Source organism: Choristoneura fumiferana, chromosome 3, assembly GCF_025370935.1.
Source record: "Choristoneura fumiferana chromosome 3, NRCan_CFum_1, whole genome shotgun sequence".
Classification (NCBI taxonomy): domain Eukaryota; kingdom Metazoa; phylum Arthropoda; class Insecta; order Lepidoptera; family Tortricidae; genus Choristoneura; species Choristoneura fumiferana.
The window spans coordinates 11453998-11476459 of NC_133474.1; the positions used below are offsets into that span (position 1 = coordinate 11453998).

The following is a 22462-nucleotide window of genomic DNA, read 5'->3' on the forward strand; positions in this document are numbered from 1 at the left end:
AAACACGTTTGCTGTACGGGAGCCCCCTTAAACATTAATTTTGTTCTGTATTTAGTATTTGTCGTTATCGCGGCAATAGAAATTCATCATCTGTGCAACTGCTATCACGATTCATGAGATACTGCCTAGTGACAGACAGACAGACGGACAGTGCAGTCTTAGTAATAGGGTCCCGTTCCTATTACCCTTTGGGCACAGAACATCTTGATGTATTCTTTAATATGGTAAAACATGTTTATTCCATAATAAATAGTTTATACAGCGCATGCGATGAAAGATGTTTTATGGCAACTTTTTTTACATTTTGCGTTACATTATTGTAGTTTTAGCACGGAACCCTAATTTTCTCTATTAATAAATATAGCCTATGGCACTTTGGAATAATTTAGCTGAGCATTCCAGTGGTGAAAGAATTTTTAAAATCGGTCTAGTAGGTTTCGAGTTAATTCGTAACAAACATCCAAAAATCCAAAGCTTTCCTCTTTATAATATTAGTATAGAAGTATAGATGTAGATATCATCCATTTCATTAATTCAGTTGATACAAAATACTAACGAATTTCAAAACATCCAAAATTAATTTTCGTTTATGTAAACCCCTGGGAATTCTTGGTTACATTTACATAATTTTGGTGGCTGCAAAGGTCAAGATCCCTTTGCTTTTATTTATCAGAAAAGTTGACGAAAAAGAAAATTGACGTATATAAATGTCAGATCATAAATCTTACTCGTAATTCATTCATTGCTTATAATAGTCAAAACGACTGTTTACTAAATACATGCCCAAATTTAAAGTAAATACAATTTCACTCCATAATCAAAAAAAAAAAAAATATTATTAATACGTGATATTACACTATCATAGCAGTTTAGTACTGTTTTGCTTTCTTCGATACACTTCGCAAGGTTAACTTCTCCATAAATGGAATGGCAGTTTAAAATCTAAAAGTAATAATGGAATCAATGAGAAGATCATGGAAGCTACGTATGTACATTTAAGAATAAAATGACTAGAGTAGTTTAGTTACAATATACTTCAAGATAACTTACGTATGACTTTAAATTGCAGAAGAATTTGTCGCCCACAAGGCGAATGTCAACTGTTTGGCCATGGGCCACAAGTCCAACCAAGTCTTGGCGACTGGAGGAGATGACAAGAAAGTTAACTTATGGGCCATTGGCAGGCAAAGCTGTTTGATGGTAAGCTTTAATGTCAATTCAAAAGTCTTTTTAATTACAACAAACAGCTCTTGTTCAGCTCTTTTGAGCATCCTAAGTTAATAGTGTGACAAAATGACATTTTCAGATGATTTATGTAAATTGCTTGTACCATATTTCAAGCAGCTTCTTTTATAAACAACATTCATACTAATAAATTAATTAACTAAAATAAGGCTTGTAACAAAACTGGCTACTACATTTCATTTTTAATTTCCATTTTCAGAGTTTAAGTGGCCACACAACACCAGTGGAATGTGTGTGTTTTGGTCACTCTGAAGACTTGGTCTGTGCTGGTTCTCAGACTGGGGCTTTGAAAATTTGGGACTTGGAAGCAGCTAAGTTACTCAGAACATTTACTGGTCACAAAGGTGCCATCAAATGCATGGACTTCCACCCTTATGGGGACTATTTGACCACAGGTTCCTGTGACAGTAATATTAAATTATGGGATACAAGAAAGAGAGGATGTATTGTGACTTATTCTAGCCATAGACTAGCAGTAAATAGCCTGCAATTCAGCCCTGATGGGCAGTGGATTGCTTCCGCTTGTGAAGATGGTAATGTATTAATTTATTAATATTTTAATTTATTAGTTAAGCCTTATATTTTAGATGCAAAAACAAAATAATAATATCTTAACAATATTAATCCCTGGCATGTGTGAGCCCATTGGCAAATGCTTCTCCTCTACCCATGACCTGATAGCCACTCAAGCAATTACATCTTTCCAGAGACAAAATTTCATTCTTTTATTCCTTTTGCTGGCTGTTGGATACCATATAGTTAACAAATTTAGTCCACTTGTGTGGACTTTGCATGACTTGCCCAGTCCACTTCCATTTAGCTTAATTATTTTTATGGATCACATCTGCCAGCCTATAGGCCTCATTGTCTAATACACTTAGAAATACAATCTTCCAATTATTTCTTGTTCATCATACTTCTCACCATGAGTATTTGGCCAATTTCCAGTTTCTTTCCAGTTTAAGACAACCAGATGGCCAAGTGGTAAGAGAACCTGACTACGAAGCTTGAGGTCTCGGGTTGGGTCCTGGCCGGGGCAGATATTTGTATGAATAATACAAATGTTTGTTCTTGGGTCTTGAATGTTTAATATGTATTTAAGTATGTATTTATCTATATTAGTATGTTTATCCGTTGCCCTATCCATAATACAAGCTTTGCTTAGTTTGGGACTAGGTCAATTGGTGTCAAGTGTCCCATGATATTATATTACACATACTTATTTCACAAGTACTTTTGTGAGTGCCCAAATTTGACAGTTATGGGTGATTGTTATTAAAAAGTTTGTTCAAATCATCTTTATGCCGGACTCTTATTTTTCACAATTTCTTTGAATGATCAGTTGGTTTCCCACACATTACCTAACCCTCTATACAATAATTATTCTATTTCTTCTATTAGCTCATCTTCATGGAAAATATACTGAAAATATATAAAAATTATTTACTGTCAACTGCTTACCATTGTGACCTTATAGTATACTGAATTGTGTTTTGCCCAAATAAAGGGAATGTTTCTGTAAATGTGCTCTCACCTCAATCAATTAGAAATACTATGTGGTTGCTTAAAAATACTTTTTCATTTACAATAAAAAGTTATATTAATGTTATTATTTTAGGCATTGTGAAAGTTTGGGATGTAAGAGTAGGAAAGGTTCTGCAGGAATTTGTGGAGCATACATCTGCCGTAACTTGTGTCAAGTTCCACCCACACGAATTCTTGCTTGCTAGCTGCGGCATGGACAAAACTGTCAACTTTTGGGACATGGAGAAATTCCAATTGGTTTCCAAGTTTGAGAAGGAGAACACATCTATTAGGTAATTTAAAACTTTTGTAACTGGCTTAGTTATATAATGCAGCTTTGCAAATAAAGCTTATTTTAAAGGTTAAAATCTAAAAAGAATTTTAGTAGTAGATAATGTTGTAATAATGATACTTCATTAAATGTTTTAATAGTTTCTACATTTTTTTTATTCGACTGGATGCAAACAAGCAAGTGGGTATCTTGATGGTAAAAGATCACCACCGCCCATAAACATCTGTCACACCAGGGGTATTGCAGATACGTTGCCAACCTAGAGGCCTAAGATAGATGGGATACCTCAAGTGCCAGTAATTTAACCGGCTGTCTTACTCTCCACGCCGAAACACAACAGTGCAAGCACTGCTGTTTCACGGCAGGATTAGCGAGCAAGATGGTGGTAGCAATCTGGGGGGACCTTGCACTAGGACCTGCGAAACATTAGAGTTACCTTCACATTGTTAGATTCTAAAATAAATAGACAATCCTTTTCTTATCAGCATTCGATCATGCTTATTCTGAATATTAATATGGAAACATCAGAGAGGAAACAATGGTCTTGGAAAAAATGTTTATTTTTTTTAGGTGTATGGTATTCAGCGACGACGGCACGACGTTGCTAGGCTGCGGGAACGACGGGCTCCACGTGGTGGGCTGGGAGCCTGCGCGCGTGTTCGACACCGTGCACGGCCACTGGGGACAGACGCACGACATCACTGTAGCTCAGACACAACTCGTAAGTCCTAATGTTATGCATGTTTATGAGAAGCGGTGATCACCGTTTCTGACAATAATACGAGTATAATATCCCATCAAAACATAAATGTGAAATGAGAGCAGTTCATATGCCTTGATTGTTGACTTTAACGACAAAAGAAGTGAGATCTAAATGGGTGCCAAGTTCAATGGTCAGTCCTGAAATTTATTTATAACATTATAAAATATTTTATAACAACTTAAAATATAATTTCTTCTTATAACTTAGGATAATATATTGAAGCCTAATGTCTGACTTGGCTGGTTTCTCATATACGAATTTATTAAGTACCTACTAAAACAGTTATGGAAGAGCCCTATGTTCGATGGCTAATTTCTACCAGCAAGCCAAATTTTCGGAAGCATAAAATAAGAACTTACAGCTTTAAAACTTGCGAAGGCTATAATATAATTCGTATATGAAAACTGTCCAAGTCCGACCTTAGGCTTCAACATATTATCCTAAGTTATAAGAAGAAATGATATTTAAAGTTATTATAAAATATTTTAGTATATTGTTATAAATAAATTTCAGGACTGACCATTGAACTTAGCACCTTGGCACTTGGCACCCATTTAGATCTCACTTCTTTTGTCGTTAAAGTCAACAATCAAGGCATTTATCATAATATTGAACTTGGCTCTCATTTCACATTTATGTTTTGATGGGATATCATTACTTTTTGTACAGAAATAATTTAATTTAAAAATTATAATAAAATGATAAAAATTTACTAGTTTCTGATTTATTCCTTTGTATTAACCTAACCCAACTACCAATCTGGATGCCAAATTTGAACTTTCTGGGTCATCTGGAACTGGGTTAGAATTTTGATCTATAGGTGAGTCAGTGATAAACATGACGATATTTGGATCTAAATAACCTTTAAAGGTATGCTATGAAATTTGGAGCACATATGTATCTCGCAAGTCTCAATAAATGAGCCAAATTTGACGCGTTTATGTGAAATAGTTTTTGAGTTATGAGGGGGTCAAAAGTGGCTTCACATGGTTCGGGTAAAATTACACACGGTGCTGCTCGCCAGTTCTGTTAGCTTGAACTTGCTAGATTGGATATCGTGATTTGAAATATGTTAATGAGTATACGTATTTTCACTTTTCAGATAGCTGGATCATTCCACTCGACATATGTGGTACTGTCAGTGGTGGATCTCAATAAGGTGCATCCTTTCGGAGGTCCACCGCCAGTAACGACGATGGTTGTGAGAGATCTGTCTCCATTTCAAAAAGGTCATTCTGTCCGAAAAAGTTTTTCAAAAGAAAAACCTCCCAAAGAAGGTAACACACTTTAAATCCATAAGTAGTAAATGATAAAGTGATTTTATTTACCAAATAAATATTTTTCAGTTTGTAAAATCTTGTGCTGAGGTGTCTAGTTTTGACTGTTACATAATGTTTTGTTTTTAGTAATGCATAAACCGACACTTCTTGATGAAAAGACTGCCGAGGAATCCACATCAGGCACTGAAGCAGATGAAGACTCAGGTGCTGTTATATCAAATATTAATGACTACACAGAAATATTCCGACCTTCTAGAGCATGTGAGTAGATAATTTATGTTGCATGTAATGTGCTGAGTACAGTGCGCCTAACCAAAGAATGCCCATAAAAACTTGCCACAATTTTGCAATAGTCGTTTGCGCCATTCATGAGATTCTAGTTAGACAATGGTAAGTTATTGTATTGCTCCCTCCCTGCACACCTTTAACAAGTTAACTTGTTAAAAGCTAACATACTCGTACTTTTGGCTGTTATGCGGCAATTACACTGAGTCATTCACGTAACGCGGTCGCCGAACTTGTGTCACACTACTTCGGCGAACGAACGTCGTCTTTACATTAGTCTGTCCGCCTACTTCGGCAGCCATATTAAGACGGTGACAGCTGTCGCTCGCCGAATGCGGCTGACTACCATGTTCTTTACACTTTTGCGGTCGCCGCATGCTGCATGCGGCGAACGATTCAGTGTAATTGCCGCATTATGGTCTTTTATTGTTGTAGTAAATGTTGTTACGAATAGTTGACGACGTGTCGAAGAAACCCACTGGCAACACTAAACACTAGCTAGACCAATCTCATAATGAATGACCTTGACTCCCAATCTTAATATACACCGTGTTTTTTGATTTCCGTTCACTTAACATATTACTCAGTTCATTAATAAAAACTACCTGGTAGTTAACTTTATGGTCAATTGAAAAGGGAAATTGTTACCTAATTTTATTTTATTACTTATATTATAACTTCACAATCATCGTTTAAGTTTAAATTGTAAAATTCACAAATTACTAAGTGACCTGTCACTATTGTACTGTTTTTGTCAAACTTAAAACCTAAAATGGCTAAAAGTGGCTCCGAAGTCGCAACGTTTCGTGTGCTCTGCCTACTCCATTTGGGAATACAGGCGTGATGTTTGTGTGTGTGTGTGTGTGACCTTGACATGACATACAGAGTGGGAAAAATCTATGGGCCCTGGGGGGACCTTAAAACCTTTAGATAGCGAATTGAACTGAAAGGAAACATTCCTTTATTTTTAAAATGTAACAAAACTGCATTCAAAGATCTTCTAAACTTCGCTTGTCTGACCCGGGAATGGAACCAATTAAAAATAAACAGTCGCTATTTTATTACACGAATCGATGGGATTATTGTTTAGGCTAAATTTCTCTAATAAAAATTAGGTGTTTAAAAAAAAACTAATATTTATTTTATTTATCACCAACATGAAGAACACGCAAACATGAAACATTTTTTTTTCTTAGACGGGTATTAAAAAGAGAGAGTTTTAATAATTTAACTGATCAGTTGTTCGAAATGACCCCCCTTGTTCTGGATACACAAATTTAGTCTTCGTTGAAATTAATTTCGAGTAGCACTCTGCAAAGGGTTGTGGTGTATGTTCCTAATAACATTTTCTACTGCATCCCTTAGTTCCTGTTCAGTACTATAACACGTTTTGAAAATATTATTTTCATTTCATGGTATCTCGTACAACATCTGTTGTACGCTCGACGTTACACTCATCTGAGTGTAAGGCCAAATGTTTAGACAAATTTTATCCTGAACAATAATCTTATCTATTCGTATAATAAAATAGCGAGTTATGATTGTTTTTTTGGAGTCTTTTTGTATTTTTTATTTCCACTCCAAATTTGTTACTTTTACGGGTATCCCGTGAAACCATATCGAAAATACAAACTGAGACATGGATGCACGGAAAAACGATATGGTTTTACGGAATACCCGTAAAAGTAACAAATTAAGAGTTGAAATAAAAAATACAAATTATTATTATTATTTAGAAGCCTGTAGATGTGTCCCACTGCTGGGCAAAGGCCTCCCCCCATGTCCTCCACTCTACCCTTTCTTGGGCGATCTCTGACCAGCTGCGAAGAAAGGCGTCCAGATCGTCCCGCCATCGACGCCTGGGTCTGCCACGCCGCCGAAGTCCATTTTGTGGTATCCAGTCTGTGGCTATTTTAGCCCACCTATTGGGTTCCATACGGCTGACGTGGCCTGCCCAGTCCCATTTCAGCCTGGCAGTCTTGACACCCACATCAGCAATGCGTGTTTTGGAGCGCAAAAATACAAAAAGACTCCAAAAAACCAATAATATTTTGATTGCTTATATAGTAGCTACATCTCTTGTCTGGGTGAGCGGTTAGTTCCGAAAGATTGTGACGTCTCTCGATGAGAGCGGAACATAGATATAGCGTAGTAGAAATAATATTCTCTTCCATATAAAGTTTCATCCCCTATTTCACACCCTCACAGGAAGAGTTTTAAAAAACGCGCGAATAAAATATCTACTTATTTATCTCTTAGGTATCACGTGCCGAAATGGCAAGTTTAATAAAGATTCATTGATTTATCTTCTATAATGACGTCCTTCCATATAAATTTTCATCCCCTATTTCACCCCCTACTCACAGGTCGAATTTTCAAAAAAGTTTAAACAAATATCGACTTATTTCTTATTAAGTGCCTAAATACCAAGTTTCGTGGTTTTATCTTCGACAGCGATGAATTTCCACCATATAAACTTTCATCCCCTGTTTCAGTCCCTTAAAGCCTCTTTTTTCCGATAAAAGATAGCCTATGTTCTTTCCCAAGGTCTATTCTGTATCTATACCAAATTTCATCAAAATCGGTTCAGACTAGAGAGTTCAGACAGACAGACTAGAGTTATTTTCGCATTTAAGTATAATATTATTATTATACTGGCGTTTACCCGCGGCTTCCCACGCGTAAATCATTAGATACAGCAGTTGAATTGAAATATCGGGATTTTATTAAATTCTCGTGGGAATTCCCTAAAATTACATCGTGGTTTTTATTGACGTTATATTATAACAACCATGCGAAATTTCATGACTTTAAGCCCAGTGGTTAATAGTTCGAGATTTTATCCCTATCCCGTGGGAATATCGGGATAAAAAGTAGCCTATGTGTTATTCCAGACGTCCAGCACCCTACATACCAAGTTTCATGAGTCTAAGCCCATCGGTTGTTATTTTAAGATTTTATCCCTATCCCGTGGGAATATCGGAATAAAAAGTATCCTTAGTTAACCCAGGTTATAAACTAACTTTTTGTCAAATTTCATCCAAATCCGTCCAGCCGTTTTAGCGTGAAGAAGTAACAAACATACTCAGCACGCACTCACTCACTCACAAACTTTCACATTTATAATAATAGTAGGATAAGTATGGATAACTTAATACAAATTATATAAAACTCAATTACATACAAAAAATAATATGTACTTACAAAGTAAAATCATATTTTAAAAAAACTTTTTTTGCAGGTGGTAGGACCTTGTGCAAGGTCCGCCCGGATTGCTACCACCATCTTACTCGCTAATCCTGCCGTGAAGCAGCAGTGCTTGCACTGTTGTGTTTCGGCGTGGAGAGTAAAACAGCCGGTGAAATTACTGGCACGTGAGGTATCCCATCTTCGGCTTCTAGGTTGGCAACGCGTCTGCAATACCCCTGGTGTTGCAGATGTGTATGGGCGGTGGTGATCTCTTACCATCAGAAGACCCACTTGCTCGTTTGCCATCCAGTCGAATAAAAAAAAACTCAATTTACTAACCTTCTTTTGAATTTTGAGCCATATGTATGAATTAAAAAACACGTTACGGACTTTAATAAACGTCATAAATTAAGCACCTTTACACTGTTTTACTGTGCATAATTAATTATTTTATTCTTGATAATCTGTTAAACAATAGGTAGGAGTGTGCCCACTAGTGTCTGAGAGAAATTGACTTCATTTGACCTGTTTAATGTTGACTTAAACTTTACGTAAATTTAAAATAACACGGTGTATCGGATACCTAAAGTTTAACACAATTTTTAAAGCCCCTGCGCGTTAGTTCAGGTTTTAATCAACATGGTGAAAATTAAAATGAGCATTCTTCCTGTAGTCGCATTGTACATTATTGTAGCTGTGTTGGTCTGTATGAATGCTTTTTTTTACATTTATTGTTGTGTATGTATTTTAGTGAACCGTACGCCACCACCAACTACTAGTTTGTCCTCTGAAGACTTCTCGTTACCAAGTAAGAAACATTGGATCGTAGTATTAACACAATACTATACCTAGTGCCATCCACGAAGACGCGTGATTTTGTCAAAATTAGACATTAATGACATTGTAATAAGAACCACGGCACGCGTCGTCGTGAATGACTCTACCTATAACTATGCGATCAGCTTTTTGTTTTTTAATATTTTACTGAAAATGGCCATGGGCACACAAAGCAACGCACGTAAAAAGAGCTGGCGATATACCTGCACAGTAAGCGAAATATGGACCAAATTGGTGGTGGAGCAATGGGGGCCGCGGGAGGGGGCGTATTGCGCGTGTGCGCGCGTCACGCCATTGGCTCGTTAGTTGACAGATGCGCGCGTATCCCCTCCACTGGCTGGGTGGCTACCCAGAGCTCTTTTTACGTGCGTTGACTTGTAACTCAGTATTCTGACACGACTGTCAGTATTGTGTGATGTTTTCTAGCAGATTAATAATTATATAACAACAGAAATTATATTAACTTCCAGAGACGATAGTTAGCTAAAATACCCTGTATTTGGCACTTTCGTTGTCATCCGGTTTTGTTGTAGTATTATGGCCTTGATAACAACCGAAGAGGAAGGTGATAATAATAAGAGGGGTACCAAAAACAGTTATGTAAAACCTGACCATGGGTATAAAAACACACACTCCTTTTTGTTTAAGTTCCTGGTCAGATCGTAACAAATTTAACCCTAGTCCCTAAGCCTACGCTAGCTGGCGCGGGTGCACGGCGCGGGCGCACGCCTGCGGGTGCGGGTACAGGTACAATCCGTCGCCCGCGACGCGTGCAGTTAGCGCTGCTCATACTATTTTTCAATATACGCCTACTCGCTCTCGCTCTATACAACCCGCTTCAGCTAGCGTAGGCCCAAACAATATCTTATCCCTAATCTTATTAAATTATCAAACTAATTTTACTATAGTTTGCGCGGAATAAATCTGGATAAAAGTTGATTGCAAGCGCCTTGTGGTAGGGGCGCGAAACCCGGTCGCCTGTCGCCTTCGTTCGTTTTAATTCCGTGTTCGGCAAGCGCTTGCGTTATACGTACCTACTTCGAAAGTTTCACTTTGTTGTTAAAAATTTTAATTGTTTAGAGTGTTGTTATGTTTTTGTTAATAGTTTGTTAGTTATTTTATTTGGTTGAGCTGGTTGGTTGAGCGATAATGGAGGCGGATGATATGTATGTGATGTCGCAATAAAACTAATTAAGTATCTTAAAATACTTTTTTTAAATTAACTTTTTCACTTCAATTAAGCTCTTTTTTACATGTAATGTTTAAAAAAGTAACTAGCGTAAAAATGTTTGTCACATCTGCAAGATCATGCGATCACCCCGCCTCCTACTACGATACGCAAGGTGAGGCGTATTTGCGATAATTGTCATAGATTTTTAATTCAGTCAATTAAGGAATGAGAAGGGGTCAATCTCGGAATGAGAGATAATAAGCTGGAAACTCGTACACAGCTTCATTTTGGTGCCTAAGATGAGATACCTACCTCAAGTGCCAGTTATATTGTTTTTATGTGCTCCAGAAGTTCATTTTGCAGTTGCGAACCCCATTGAGGCTTTATTGTCTAACTCACTTGGAATCACAATCGTTTTCATCACTTCTTTCTGTCATACGGTGCAAGACGAGGGTAGAAAGAGATGCTGAATGCGATCGCGATTGCAGCGTGTTAGACAATACGGCCTCAGGTAAAGAGTACTCGTGAAAACAAATCAAAGGAGCCGAAACTCGACGGGGCTATGTCGTTTTGTTACTGAGATCATGTGCTGACATTCCGGCTCTATAATCAGGACCCTGGACATCATCCGGGTAAAAAGTACTCGTGAAAACCAATCAAATGAGCCCAAAATCAACGGGGCTACGTCGTTTTGTTACCGAGATCCTTTGCCCACCTTCCGGCTCCAGTCCGGCGTCAGCATCAGATCAATAAGTACCTAAGCTGAATCGGAGACCAAGAAGTGCTTGAAAAATGGTTTGTAAATTTTGGTACATCACTTACGTATTTTCTGACATATTTACATACATAATACGAACATTGCAAGTTAAATAAAAAATCAAATGAATAATTTATTGTTAATGTTATTTCAATGACTTAAAACTGTATACTTACAAGGTTTTATTCACTGAGATTCACGTTTGACCTTGCATCAGTCAGTATGTCTGAGCGCTGCGCGCTCTCTGCCCTCTATCTCAATAACGGTTGGACATGCGAAAAAAATTTAACACAATATTTGTTCCAAATTGTATGCTCTACAATTTAGTAATAAATGTTAACATCACTGGAGCTATAGAAACCGAGATAATCGCGAAAAACTGAAGTTTTTGACATTTGACTTTGAATAACTTACGACGCGGGCACGAGATTAAGGGGCTGTTTCACCATCCATTGATTAGTGTTAACTGACGGTTAAAGGTGATGCCGTCTCCGTCTATTCGAACAAAACAAATAGAGACGGTATCACCTTTAATTGTCAGTTAACACTAATCAATGGATGGTGCAACAGCCCTGTAGTGTGACTTTTGAGACAACATTTAAGACATCAAAATGAAGCTGTATACGAGTTTCCAGCTTATTATCTCTCATTCCGAAGTGAATCTCCTTATATGGCTGCATTATTTATTTGTATTATATCGTTTAGGAAAATGGTGTACATTGGTACACAGGTGTCAATGCACTTTTATCCAGATATATTCGGCGCAAACTATAGCAATAATTTTAAAGCTAGCTGAACGAAATCCAAGATATTTAAAACGGAAAAGATATTCGGGTCGCCGGACGGGATTACAACTCGCACCTCCTGTGGTTTTACTATCAACCATCGGCTCGAACCCCGTCTGAGGATCCGAAACTCTTTTTCGATTCAAACAAAGCTTGAAAGCTTGTAACTGTTTTAAATGCATATGTTGAATTTCTTAGATATATTATTACACCACTATTTTTTATAAAATTGTGCATGTGACTCAGATTGGAATAACAAAGTGAAATTTTCTATTTTGATATCGTCGAAATGCATTAATTTCATGACTTGAATATAAAAAGCTCCAATCCTAATGAAGGTACTATTCAACATACGTACACAACTTTTCGTTTTTTTTTTCGTTGTATTTTTTACCTTACTATTCCATGACCACTCGTGCGAAAAAGTTGCGCCTGAGCGACAAATATATATTTTTGTATGAAAACACATTTACGCACATATGCGTACACATCAGACATAGCTCTCTAGCAGGTGCACTTGCGGAGTTGTAGTTCATTGATATAGTCCTCCGCCAATTAACGTCTGAATCAATCCATTGTTTGGAGCTTTTTTGCTACAAAGTCACGATCTGGGGCTTTGTTCTCGACATCATCAAGATCTCAACGCTCTGTGAAATTTCTCAATCGAGACAGATGTTGATGTTCAAGAGAATTGAGTTCCGGTCCTGTCGTTCAATGTAAGGCCACTTTCACTTTAGCACGCTGGCAGCGCGGATAGTTCCAGACCGTCTAAGATTTAAATGTGGAAGTGGTTTAAGTGTTTCTTGGTAACTTTCTGGTTGGCTACAGCCGAAGAGTGTATGGGCGCTTTGCCCACGAGCGCGAGCACCTCCCTGCGCGATCTGATGCTGGAGCCGGCGCCGGCCCGGCCTCCGCCGCAGCCTTCCCCGCCACAACGACAGCGACCAGATTCACGCATACCCACCTCCACAAAGGAACATTATGTTGTGGAAAAGAAGAGCGAGAATTTCGCACGTAAGCTAAAATATAATACGTCGCATTTAAAAAAAATACCTATCTTTAAAATTTTAAATGTATACGTAATTGAACTATGGGATCTTGGGCGCTAAGCTATTGCTTTTTTAATAATTATATTGTAAAGGCTGACCAGGAATATAAAAAACCTGGCGTGAGGGCAGCACTTCTACGTTTTATATTGCAACACTATTTACACTTATTATACGATACCTACCAGTCATATTGACAACGGTGTGGTCATGTTATTTAAAGGAATATTTTCTAATCCCTCACATTTTTCTATGACAAATACCTTTATACATTGTGAATTATTTTCCTTCCAAGGCTATGGATAATCTTCGGCATTTTTAGGCAAAAAACAAAAAATAACACTAAAATACCGCGCGCAAACAACGTTAAACTTTGACAACAATAGAAAGGATGACATTTGAATTTAGTGTTACCAGCGCAAGAAATTAGTTCTATTGGTTTTCCGCAATATGGCGAGGTTTTGTATAATTCTGGTCAGCCTTTATATATTCCAGCTATTTGTATTTTTAATTATTGTTATGGTTTAAAAATCACAGTCAAAGCCGAAACTTGATTACTAATATTATTACTTAGTGATATTTACAAAGCCCAACATTTAATTTATCATCATGATTAAATTACAAAATCACGATTATCAGTCAGGAATGGTTAGATTCGTTTCGATCTTTCACTCAGCTAGGAAAAAAATCTTCCGAAAAGGTCGAAACTGTCGGACCGTTCCTGATTTATATTCGTGCTTAGAGCTTAAGTAATTTTATCATCATGGTGTTAAGTATCACTCCTATTCATATAACTGCTTCTTTACATAACATAGGGGCGCTGGAGAGCAACGCTAAAGAGGATAACACATTCACCGCCCCAAAGCCTGCTACAAGAGACTATGTTATGCCTCACACAGCCAACACGCTAAACCGACATAATTCATATAAAGAAACTAAATCTACCACTGATTTGTGTAAGTTTCTTAATGCTGTTTATAAACATGCTGTTCTTCGTAAATATTACGAGATTAAGGATAATTTTAAATTTTCTTCGACAGCCACAGGAAATAATCTACGACAAAGTAGTAGTGAAATGTCACTGGGACCACCGTCTTTGGGCCCTAGATCGCTTTCGTTTACAAGGACGTCTTCCGAAAACTCAAGGTATACTACTGCTTAATTTTAACGTTAGCCTCGATAATTAGCAATTACTACAATTCGTAATTTTTAATATACCTCATTTGACATCTGCAAGAACGTCTGAACTGTAATAAGCATTTGTATTTCTATTAAAAGTATTTAGTGTGTGAAGACAAGAACGTCTCGATCATATAAATGGTGTTCAATAAAGAATATATTCCCGTCATGTTGGTTATATTTTATTCTAGAAGAGCGGGATCTCCTGTCACAGCAGGGCTACTACGAAACTCGAAACTCGAAGTTCGAATAATAAGTATAAGTGTCAGAGGGACCGCACGACACGAACTTCGAGTTTCGAGTTTTGTAGTAGCCCTGCAGGTATATCTCTATTTTCGTACCTACTAGGAGATCTCTAACCTTCTTGCATGCATCTGGATATTAAAACAAATACTTTTTCATTTTCGTTTTTTTATCATGTTCATATATGTATTACATTTTATTTGCACCTACAGTATTTTGAAATTAAAATTGTATTTAAACGTTGAAAGTTTTATGGTTAACATTTGCAGAAGGCGTGTGGATAGTGTACGGCGAGAGAACGTGGTGTCGCGAGCTGTGGAAGCAGCGGCGGAGACTGAACCCGAATTCGTTCCCTTTGCCACCGACAGGTCTGTCGGGCTGGACCTCGATGAGTTCTTACCTGTACGTTAACAATCTACTACTTACTTTAAACATAAATATTTGACTAGCGTGCGCGCAAATCACGTGATCCCTGCATTGTAACAAGAACACATGTGTATTATCTGTTACCTCACTAACAGAGCTGGTAATAAATAGAACTAGTGCAATAAACCCGTCTTGTAATCGTCATCTTCAAAGGTGGATCGACCACAGATATAGATTACACTAGATAACGCAAACACCGCAATCTGTATGAAAGCAACCGTGTCACTTTTTTATATCTACTGTGCTGTGACGTCTCGAGAGCGAATTAACGATGTGAATTCCCCCATGTCCGCGCAAAATTGATTCAAATGCGCCGCCCGTCCGCGCCGTGGGGCTCGAGTCAGTCACTAGTCATGATTAGTCAGTTAGCGGTCAGTCTTTGTATGAGGCCAACCCCGACGTTTGGTCGGGGTTCGGACACGCGAAGTAGATGCATTTGCGTAATCTAGTGTAATCTATATCTGTGGGATCGACAGTTGATTTCACCTGTTCACCGAAGTTGCAGTGAATAGAATCTATTTGTGTTTCGTTCATCTATTCAATAGATGAACGAAGCACACGTCACCTATGAGTAAATAACTTTAAGCTCGCATTACGATACGTTAATTAATTAATTTCATTCCCCACCACGTACCTACTAGTTTCCTAATTAAAATAAATGGAGTATAAGCGTCAGTGGGATGGCAAGTTACGAAGTTCGAATTTTGCACTTCGTAGTATGGCCTGACGTTTGTATTGATCGAATTGTATCTATACTTGTGGTAATTTTCGTTCTTGAGTTTTTGTTTCCTGTGAAGTTTTCTGTTGCCGGTACCCATTTAAGGTCTAAATAAAAACAAAATATTATGACTATTTTTTTATTAATGTGCATGGGTTGGTTACATCTGGAACGTCACAATAACAATGACACTTGAGACAGTGACGATCGGCCATCTTTGGTAACTTTTTTGGAATCTACGGCGTTGAGTATAGTTAGGGGCTGTTTCACCACCCATTGATTAGTGTTAACTGACGGTTAAATGTGATGCCGTCTCTATTTGTTTTATTCGAATAGACGGAGATGGCATCACATTTAACCGTCAGTTAACACTAATCAATAGTTGGGGAAACAGCCCTTTTGACTATAATAGAGTACAGATGTGCAAGTTGCGGAAAGTTTCCAAAAAGTCGGAAATGTTCCCGGAAATTTCTTGAAATTTTTACAAGAAATATTGGAAATTTAAATTTAAGAAACGGAAAGTTTCAATCCCTATACAAATTGTGAGAAGTTTCTGAAATTTTCCTATATCAAAAATTCCATAATTTAGGAAGGTTTCCTTTGGCACATCCATCAGTATTATAGAGTAATAAATTAAGTATGTTTCTATTAACCCGTCCTACTAGGTTTACTTGAGTGGCTTACTTTGGATCAGGATTAATGGTTATATTGATCCGTTCTACTAGGTTTACTTCGGCAGGCGGTTTACAGCGGAAGTTGAGATATTTGTCCCACTTATTTATAAACGCTTGTCAAGCTTATTTTTTAATAAAAACAAGTGGCAGTGCAATGTAGGTGCAGCGGTGCGTGCCACAAGTAAGCGGAGCGGTACGCTTCCTCGATGACGTAGGTAATCCTCCATTAGTAGGTTTTTTTTCCTGCTATCAATTTACATTCCAGAATTGAGCAATACGGCATAATTACTGTAAAACAAGGAATGTCGCGACACTACTAAACGTGATCATACCTACTCTACGCAATGTTGAACACGACTGCATCGAGTAAACGTACCTCTGCTTACTTGTGGAACGCACCGCTGCACCTACATAGCACTTCTACTTGTTTTTATTCTTCCGTGGTCCAGTCAAGGGCAAAGATATCGACACGGCTAAAGTTGCAAAAATATGTATACACGGCCTTAATGTTAAGTGCATAAAGTCGTGTATACATATTGTTGTAACTTTGGCCGTGTCGATATCTTTGCCCTTGACCTTGACTGTCCACATTCATTTTTTTTTCTATGACAAATCAGTAACTTAAAAAAAAAATCTTTAACTGACTATTTCCGTTGCCTGCAGCGGACACTAGCGGGTGTCGGGGCGCGGCGCGGCGCCCGCGGCGGCGGAGCGGAGCCGAGTGAACAGGAAGTACTTGGCGTGATGATGCGTGGACATGACTCCATGATGGCCGTGCTTAGCGCAAGGCAGAGAGCATTACAGGTACGAAAAAGAACCTATTAATCTATTCATTCCTTATTCTAAATAATAAAAAAATAAAACTTCATTGAACTGTTTCCCCGTTTCTTTATGTTTTGGCTATTGCATATTTTAATGATATTTATATGTACAAGTCTACAAGATATTCGGTATTTTTTTTACATTTGGAAAACTCATTTCATTTCATTTCGTGGTTAACATTTTACAACTAAACTAAACTATGTTAATAAATATGAAACTTTATTATCACTGACAAATGATATAAACATGTAAATAATTAATACGATAATAAAATCAATTGACACTACGTTCAATACATATAAGACTTACATATTCGATACTAGCTGTTACTTGTGAGTCCTTCTGCGAAGAATTCGTTTGTAGCGATCCCGCGGTAATTATATTTTCCTCTGGGATAAAACTATCCTTTGTCCTTTTCTGGATCCTTTTCTTATCCCAGAAAAAAACAATTTCCATCTAAATCGGTTCAGCGATTTAAGCGTGAAGAAGTAGCAAATAGAAAGACAACTACTTTCTTTTATGGTATTAAGTAAAGATTTACTTAGCTTAATTGGCCCCTCGTGAATTGATTAGATATAATATTTATAATCAATGTGTTTTTTACAGATTTTCCATTCTGTGAGAATTAATAAGAATTTAAAGTTCGCCTTAGAGTCTGTAATTGCCCTGGAAGATACGTCGGTGATACTGGACATACTGAATGTTATGGCCCATAAACCGTAAGTGTTACTTCTAATTAAAAAAAAGAGTTAAAAAATCGTTATAGCAAAATTAATGTTCTGCTTGTGTCCAGCAAAAGTAAATTACAATAAACTTAACATTCATATCATATACATACACGTAAGATAAGTAAAAGGTGATCGAAACTACTAACAAAAATTGGCAAATCACGAACAGTTAGTTACGCCCTACTGTGGCGCGCAGCACAAGACTATGTGTAAGGTATAATTAAACATCAAGTAACTAAACACTAAATACATTTAATTGATCCATTATTCACAATAAATGATTTAAACAATAAAAACTTAATAATAATAATTAAAAACTAATATAAATCTAAAAAAGGCCCCTGTGGCATGGTTCCAAGAATGCTGGCAGCATTTCCTCGCTGTATGGCGATGCCAAGACGCTGAGCGAGGAAGCTGCCAGCCCTCTTGTCTCCGGTGGCGTCGACCAGTCTCTTTGCCAGTTGGCTGAAGAGTTCCCTTGCGCCAGGGCCCCACGGACCGAGCGTCTCGACGCCGAAGGCAATGAAGTTGTATCCGGCATCAAGACCACTATATTTGCGCTTCTTGACAACTTCGGCCGCCTCGGCCGCTGCGCCGGCCCTGTGTATTGTACCGTGGAGATGAGACGGGGCTAAAGTGTCCACGCAGGTTGCGTCCCACACCAGCACCCGACCCATTTTCCACGGTATTAGGGACATTCCATCCGGTCTCTTGCCATCATCCCGTGCGATGCCGACTGGCTCGAGCACCGCCGGCACGTTCGCGCTAGCAAGAGACCGGCGGATAATGTCGTTTAGGGCGGCGGTATAATTTAAGTTGCAAGGGATTTCACTTAGGTTCTTACAGCGATCTCTTTTTTCAGGTCACTCTGGAATTTGGATATTTGCCTTTTGATGTTGCCTAAAATATACGAATTATTGCAAAGTAAATACGAATCGTAAGTATTTAAAACACTTATTCTAATATTGAACTATGTTTTGTGCAATTTTCGAAAGAAATATAAACACAACTATGCTTTTCCAACTTTCCAGCTACATGCAATGCGGGTGCAATGCGCTGCGACTCATCGTACGGAACTTTTCGTCCGTAGTACGTGCCAACGTTTCTGCGCCAGTACGGACCTTGGGCGTGGACATACCGCGCGAAGAGCGCTACGCGAAGTGCGTGCAAATTCATAGACTACTGCTGGATGTGCGAGCTTTCCTGCTCAAACGGCAAACTCTCCAGGGCCGACTCGGCGCCGCCTTCCGCGATCTCCACACTCTCATGCAACAAGGACTCGACTGACAACCCACTCTATCGTAACCGCGCAGTTATTAAGTAAGTTAAATCTATAATGGCCTTTTATATTAAGTAAATATCATAGTCATAACGATAATAACTATTAGAAGAGAAACTTGGACGTTTTAACTTAATGGCCCCATACACGGTACGATTGTAGGTACGATCGATCTGATGAAAATCGTGACGATTGATCGTAAAGAGTCATAGACTGTCGATTCGTCGTTACGATATTCATGATTGCATGGGATTTTGTTGCGATCTCCGACATCGGCTTCGATGAAGTAAATAGTTAACGTTCGTCGTTTCTATCGGTCTGAAGCGACGGATCGTACAGACGAATCGTACCGTGTATGAGGCCCTTCAAGATCGTTAACGATTCACTTCATCGAAGACGATGTCGGAAATCGCAACAAAATCCCATGCAATCATGAATATCGTAACGATGAATCGACAGTGTATGACTCTTTACGATCAATCGTCACGATTTTCATCAGATCGATCGTACAGACGAATCGTACCGTATATGGGGCCCTTTAGGTACACGCAGACACATAGAGCTATCACGAGCTTTATGATAGATATTGATAATATTACACAAACTAACAAATGAAGGCAAGTTACAGATGCAGAAATTTTGTTTTTAATACATTTATTTTTATGTAAATAGTCGAGTATTGCTTAAATATAAATAGAACATTTCAAACAAATTTTGAGATGTCAATGCAAAATGTATGTACACTCAACAGCCGTTTTGATGTAAATCCTGAGACATTGCGCGTGACAGTAGTAAATAAAGTATTTTCTCCTGAAGTTAATTATTCGACAAAATCATACATAGTTGTGTGTGTATGTCAGGATTTACTTCATATGGGTCGATCACTGTAGTAATTGTAGTTGTAGCATAAAATACTAATATTCTGGGCCCTTATTATACAGTTTGACAAATATGTGATTTGACTACTTAAGTATTATTAATTTGGTGTAAATTAAATTTACTCAAAAACTGCCTGTGTAGTGTTGTGTGCAGCTTACTGCTAACAAATATTTAAAGTTCTTTGTTAAAATAAATAAAAATAAAAGTATAATTGAATATTTAAGAATAATCCCCACATGCTTAAAAAAAGCATGCAAAAGATACATGAATTGTCATGAATATATCCGCCACAAGCTTTGTGAAATCTTATAAAACTAACAGAAAAAGTCTACAACATGCTCCGTCAATAAATCTCATCATATCCAATTCCCATCCAGCATGATCCAAAGATCCATATAATGCCAGCACATTGCAATGCAGACCATTCGCTGGGTTTCCGTTTTGTGCCTGTTTAATTGATCTAATGCTGTTCTTAAATCGACAATTCTTAAAATTTCTGACGATTTAAAAGTGACAACATTATCCGTCTTCTTATTCCCATCCCAATAAAATAAAACTAGGTATTATCAATCAGCAAGTAGTATTTTATACTTTTGTCATGTCTTTGAGCACATTTGTGGGTAATTTAGTAATATTACCATCTATTATTTTATTACATCCGTCCTTTTTTAGTAAACTGTTTTATTAAGTGGTGAATTTTACTAAAACTTTAAATTATAGATTATTTCCAACTCTTCTAAATATGGTCTACCTTGATTCAACTGCCTAACATTCTATGAATAATGGAAGTGCGTAATCGACATCAAAAATATATGAAAAATTCACTTGCCACATCAACATCTATGTAGTGTTTTTGACACAAATTTACCAAAAGAAGGTTAAAGTGTTTTTTGTTTCTCTTATGCGTCGTATCAATATTATTCGTCAAGTTTGTGAATTTTACATTTTCATCTTAACAATGACTATGAAGTTTATATTGTGTACTTATATAAGTTTTTTTTTCTATTTGACCAGAAAGTTAATTGGGTCAGTCAACTTTTTAGTGTTGTTATTCCGTCCCATAACTCAGGAGACATCAGAGATACACTTTGTTAGAAAAATGTTGGAATTTATACTAGCATGTTTAGATGAGCATAAAATCATACTTTTAATGAGTAACTCAAGAGACCATGGCAAAAAGCTACACTAATAAGTTGATTGGCACAATTACCAGGTAGTTTCTTTCTATCAATGAACTGAACCATTTGTTGAAGTTAACTGAAATCATGAAAAACATGGTGTATAATGGATATGGACATTTGGAAGTAACTAGTTCAGTGTTTAGTGGATTTTTTAAGGCTAAGCAATTAAATTTATAATTATTCTGGAAGGACATTTGTTTTTAGTAAAAGTACACCTATGTATAGGTACAGGGTGGAAAGTTGAGATGGGGCAGCAATACTGGGTTAAGACACTAACTTTAGTTAAAATGTTCAGTTTTTAGTTGTCTACATACTGTTTAATTTTCTTTAAGCATAAAGGATTCATGTTCGTAAAAAACAACATGCAAAAGTTTCACTTTGCAAATTAGTACCCTACGAACTGTATGCAAAAAGTTTTCTTCGATTTATGGGTGTTCTAGTACTCTAAACTTAGTTGGTCTCAAAGAGTGTTTTAATCCTTGATAGAAATGGGACCGATTGGCATAAAAAAAGTAAAATCTGTGGATTTTCTCGCTGACTGTACATTTTATCAAAAATCTGTAAATGTTGATTGTCATCACTCAAAAAGTTGGTAAAGGACTCCTAAGAGCATTTTCGCGTAGCAGCAAGGGATCTAGTAGCTGTCCTTGCTGCCCCATCACAACTTTCCACCCTGTATAATCTCAAAGTAAAAGAAAACAACCCGTTTTGGCTAACATGCTTTCAGTTTTATATGCAAATAACAAAGGTGTCTTAATTAATCTAATATTTTTTGATAAATAAAGGGGGAAAATTCATAATTTTAATGTTGATGTTTTTTAGATCTTATGCAAGCATTTGTGACCATGTCCTTTTTATTTATAAACTAAGTATCAAATAGGCCTTAAAAATAATCAAATGGACTGAATTATCATGTAAAAAAAGTAAAAATACTTAACTAATAATATTTAATTATGAAGCTAAATGTTCTGTAAAAAATTAAAAACAATATTAATTTATAATTGTTTTATTTATTCTAAACATAATACATTATATCCTTTGACTACCTAAAGTTAGGCCAGTGAGAAGAGTTAAATTATGCTTATCTCATTGATATTATCATTACTCAAAAGAGACATTTGAAAGGCAAAATTAGTCCTATAAAAGTTGTAATGAAAAT

At 37.1% G+C, this 22462-nt stretch overlaps 1 protein-coding gene across 4 annotated transcripts; it reads left to right on the forward strand.

Annotated features, from left to right (window-relative positions):
• The first annotated feature begins 700 nt into the window (after nt 1-700).
• Nucleotides 701-22226, forward strand: LOC141426598 (katanin p80 WD40 repeat-containing subunit B1-like). Of its 4 annotated transcripts, none has more exons than XM_074085619.1 (16): nt 701-985; nt 1070-1200; nt 1445-1778; nt 2864-3062; nt 3632-3782; nt 4927-5101; nt 5231-5365; nt 9330-9386; nt 12957-13142; nt 13990-14130; nt 14215-14320; nt 14866-14998; nt 17078-17218; nt 17843-17955; nt 18827-18901; nt 18996-22226. In XM_074085619.1, the coding sequence occupies exons 1-16, from the start codon at nt 955-957 to the stop codon at nt 19249-19251; spliced, it is 2364 nt and encodes a 787-aa protein (XP_073941720.1). In that variant the 5' UTR covers nt 701-954; the 3' UTR covers nt 19252-22226. The 4 variants fall into 4 exon arrangements, with proteins under 4 accessions (XP_073941720.1, XP_073941721.1, XP_073941722.1 ...); XM_074085620.1 differs by having other exon boundaries at nt 5231-5308; XM_074085621.1 differs by lacking the exon at nt 9330-9386.
• The last annotated feature ends 236 nt before the right edge of the window (nt 22227-22462 follow it).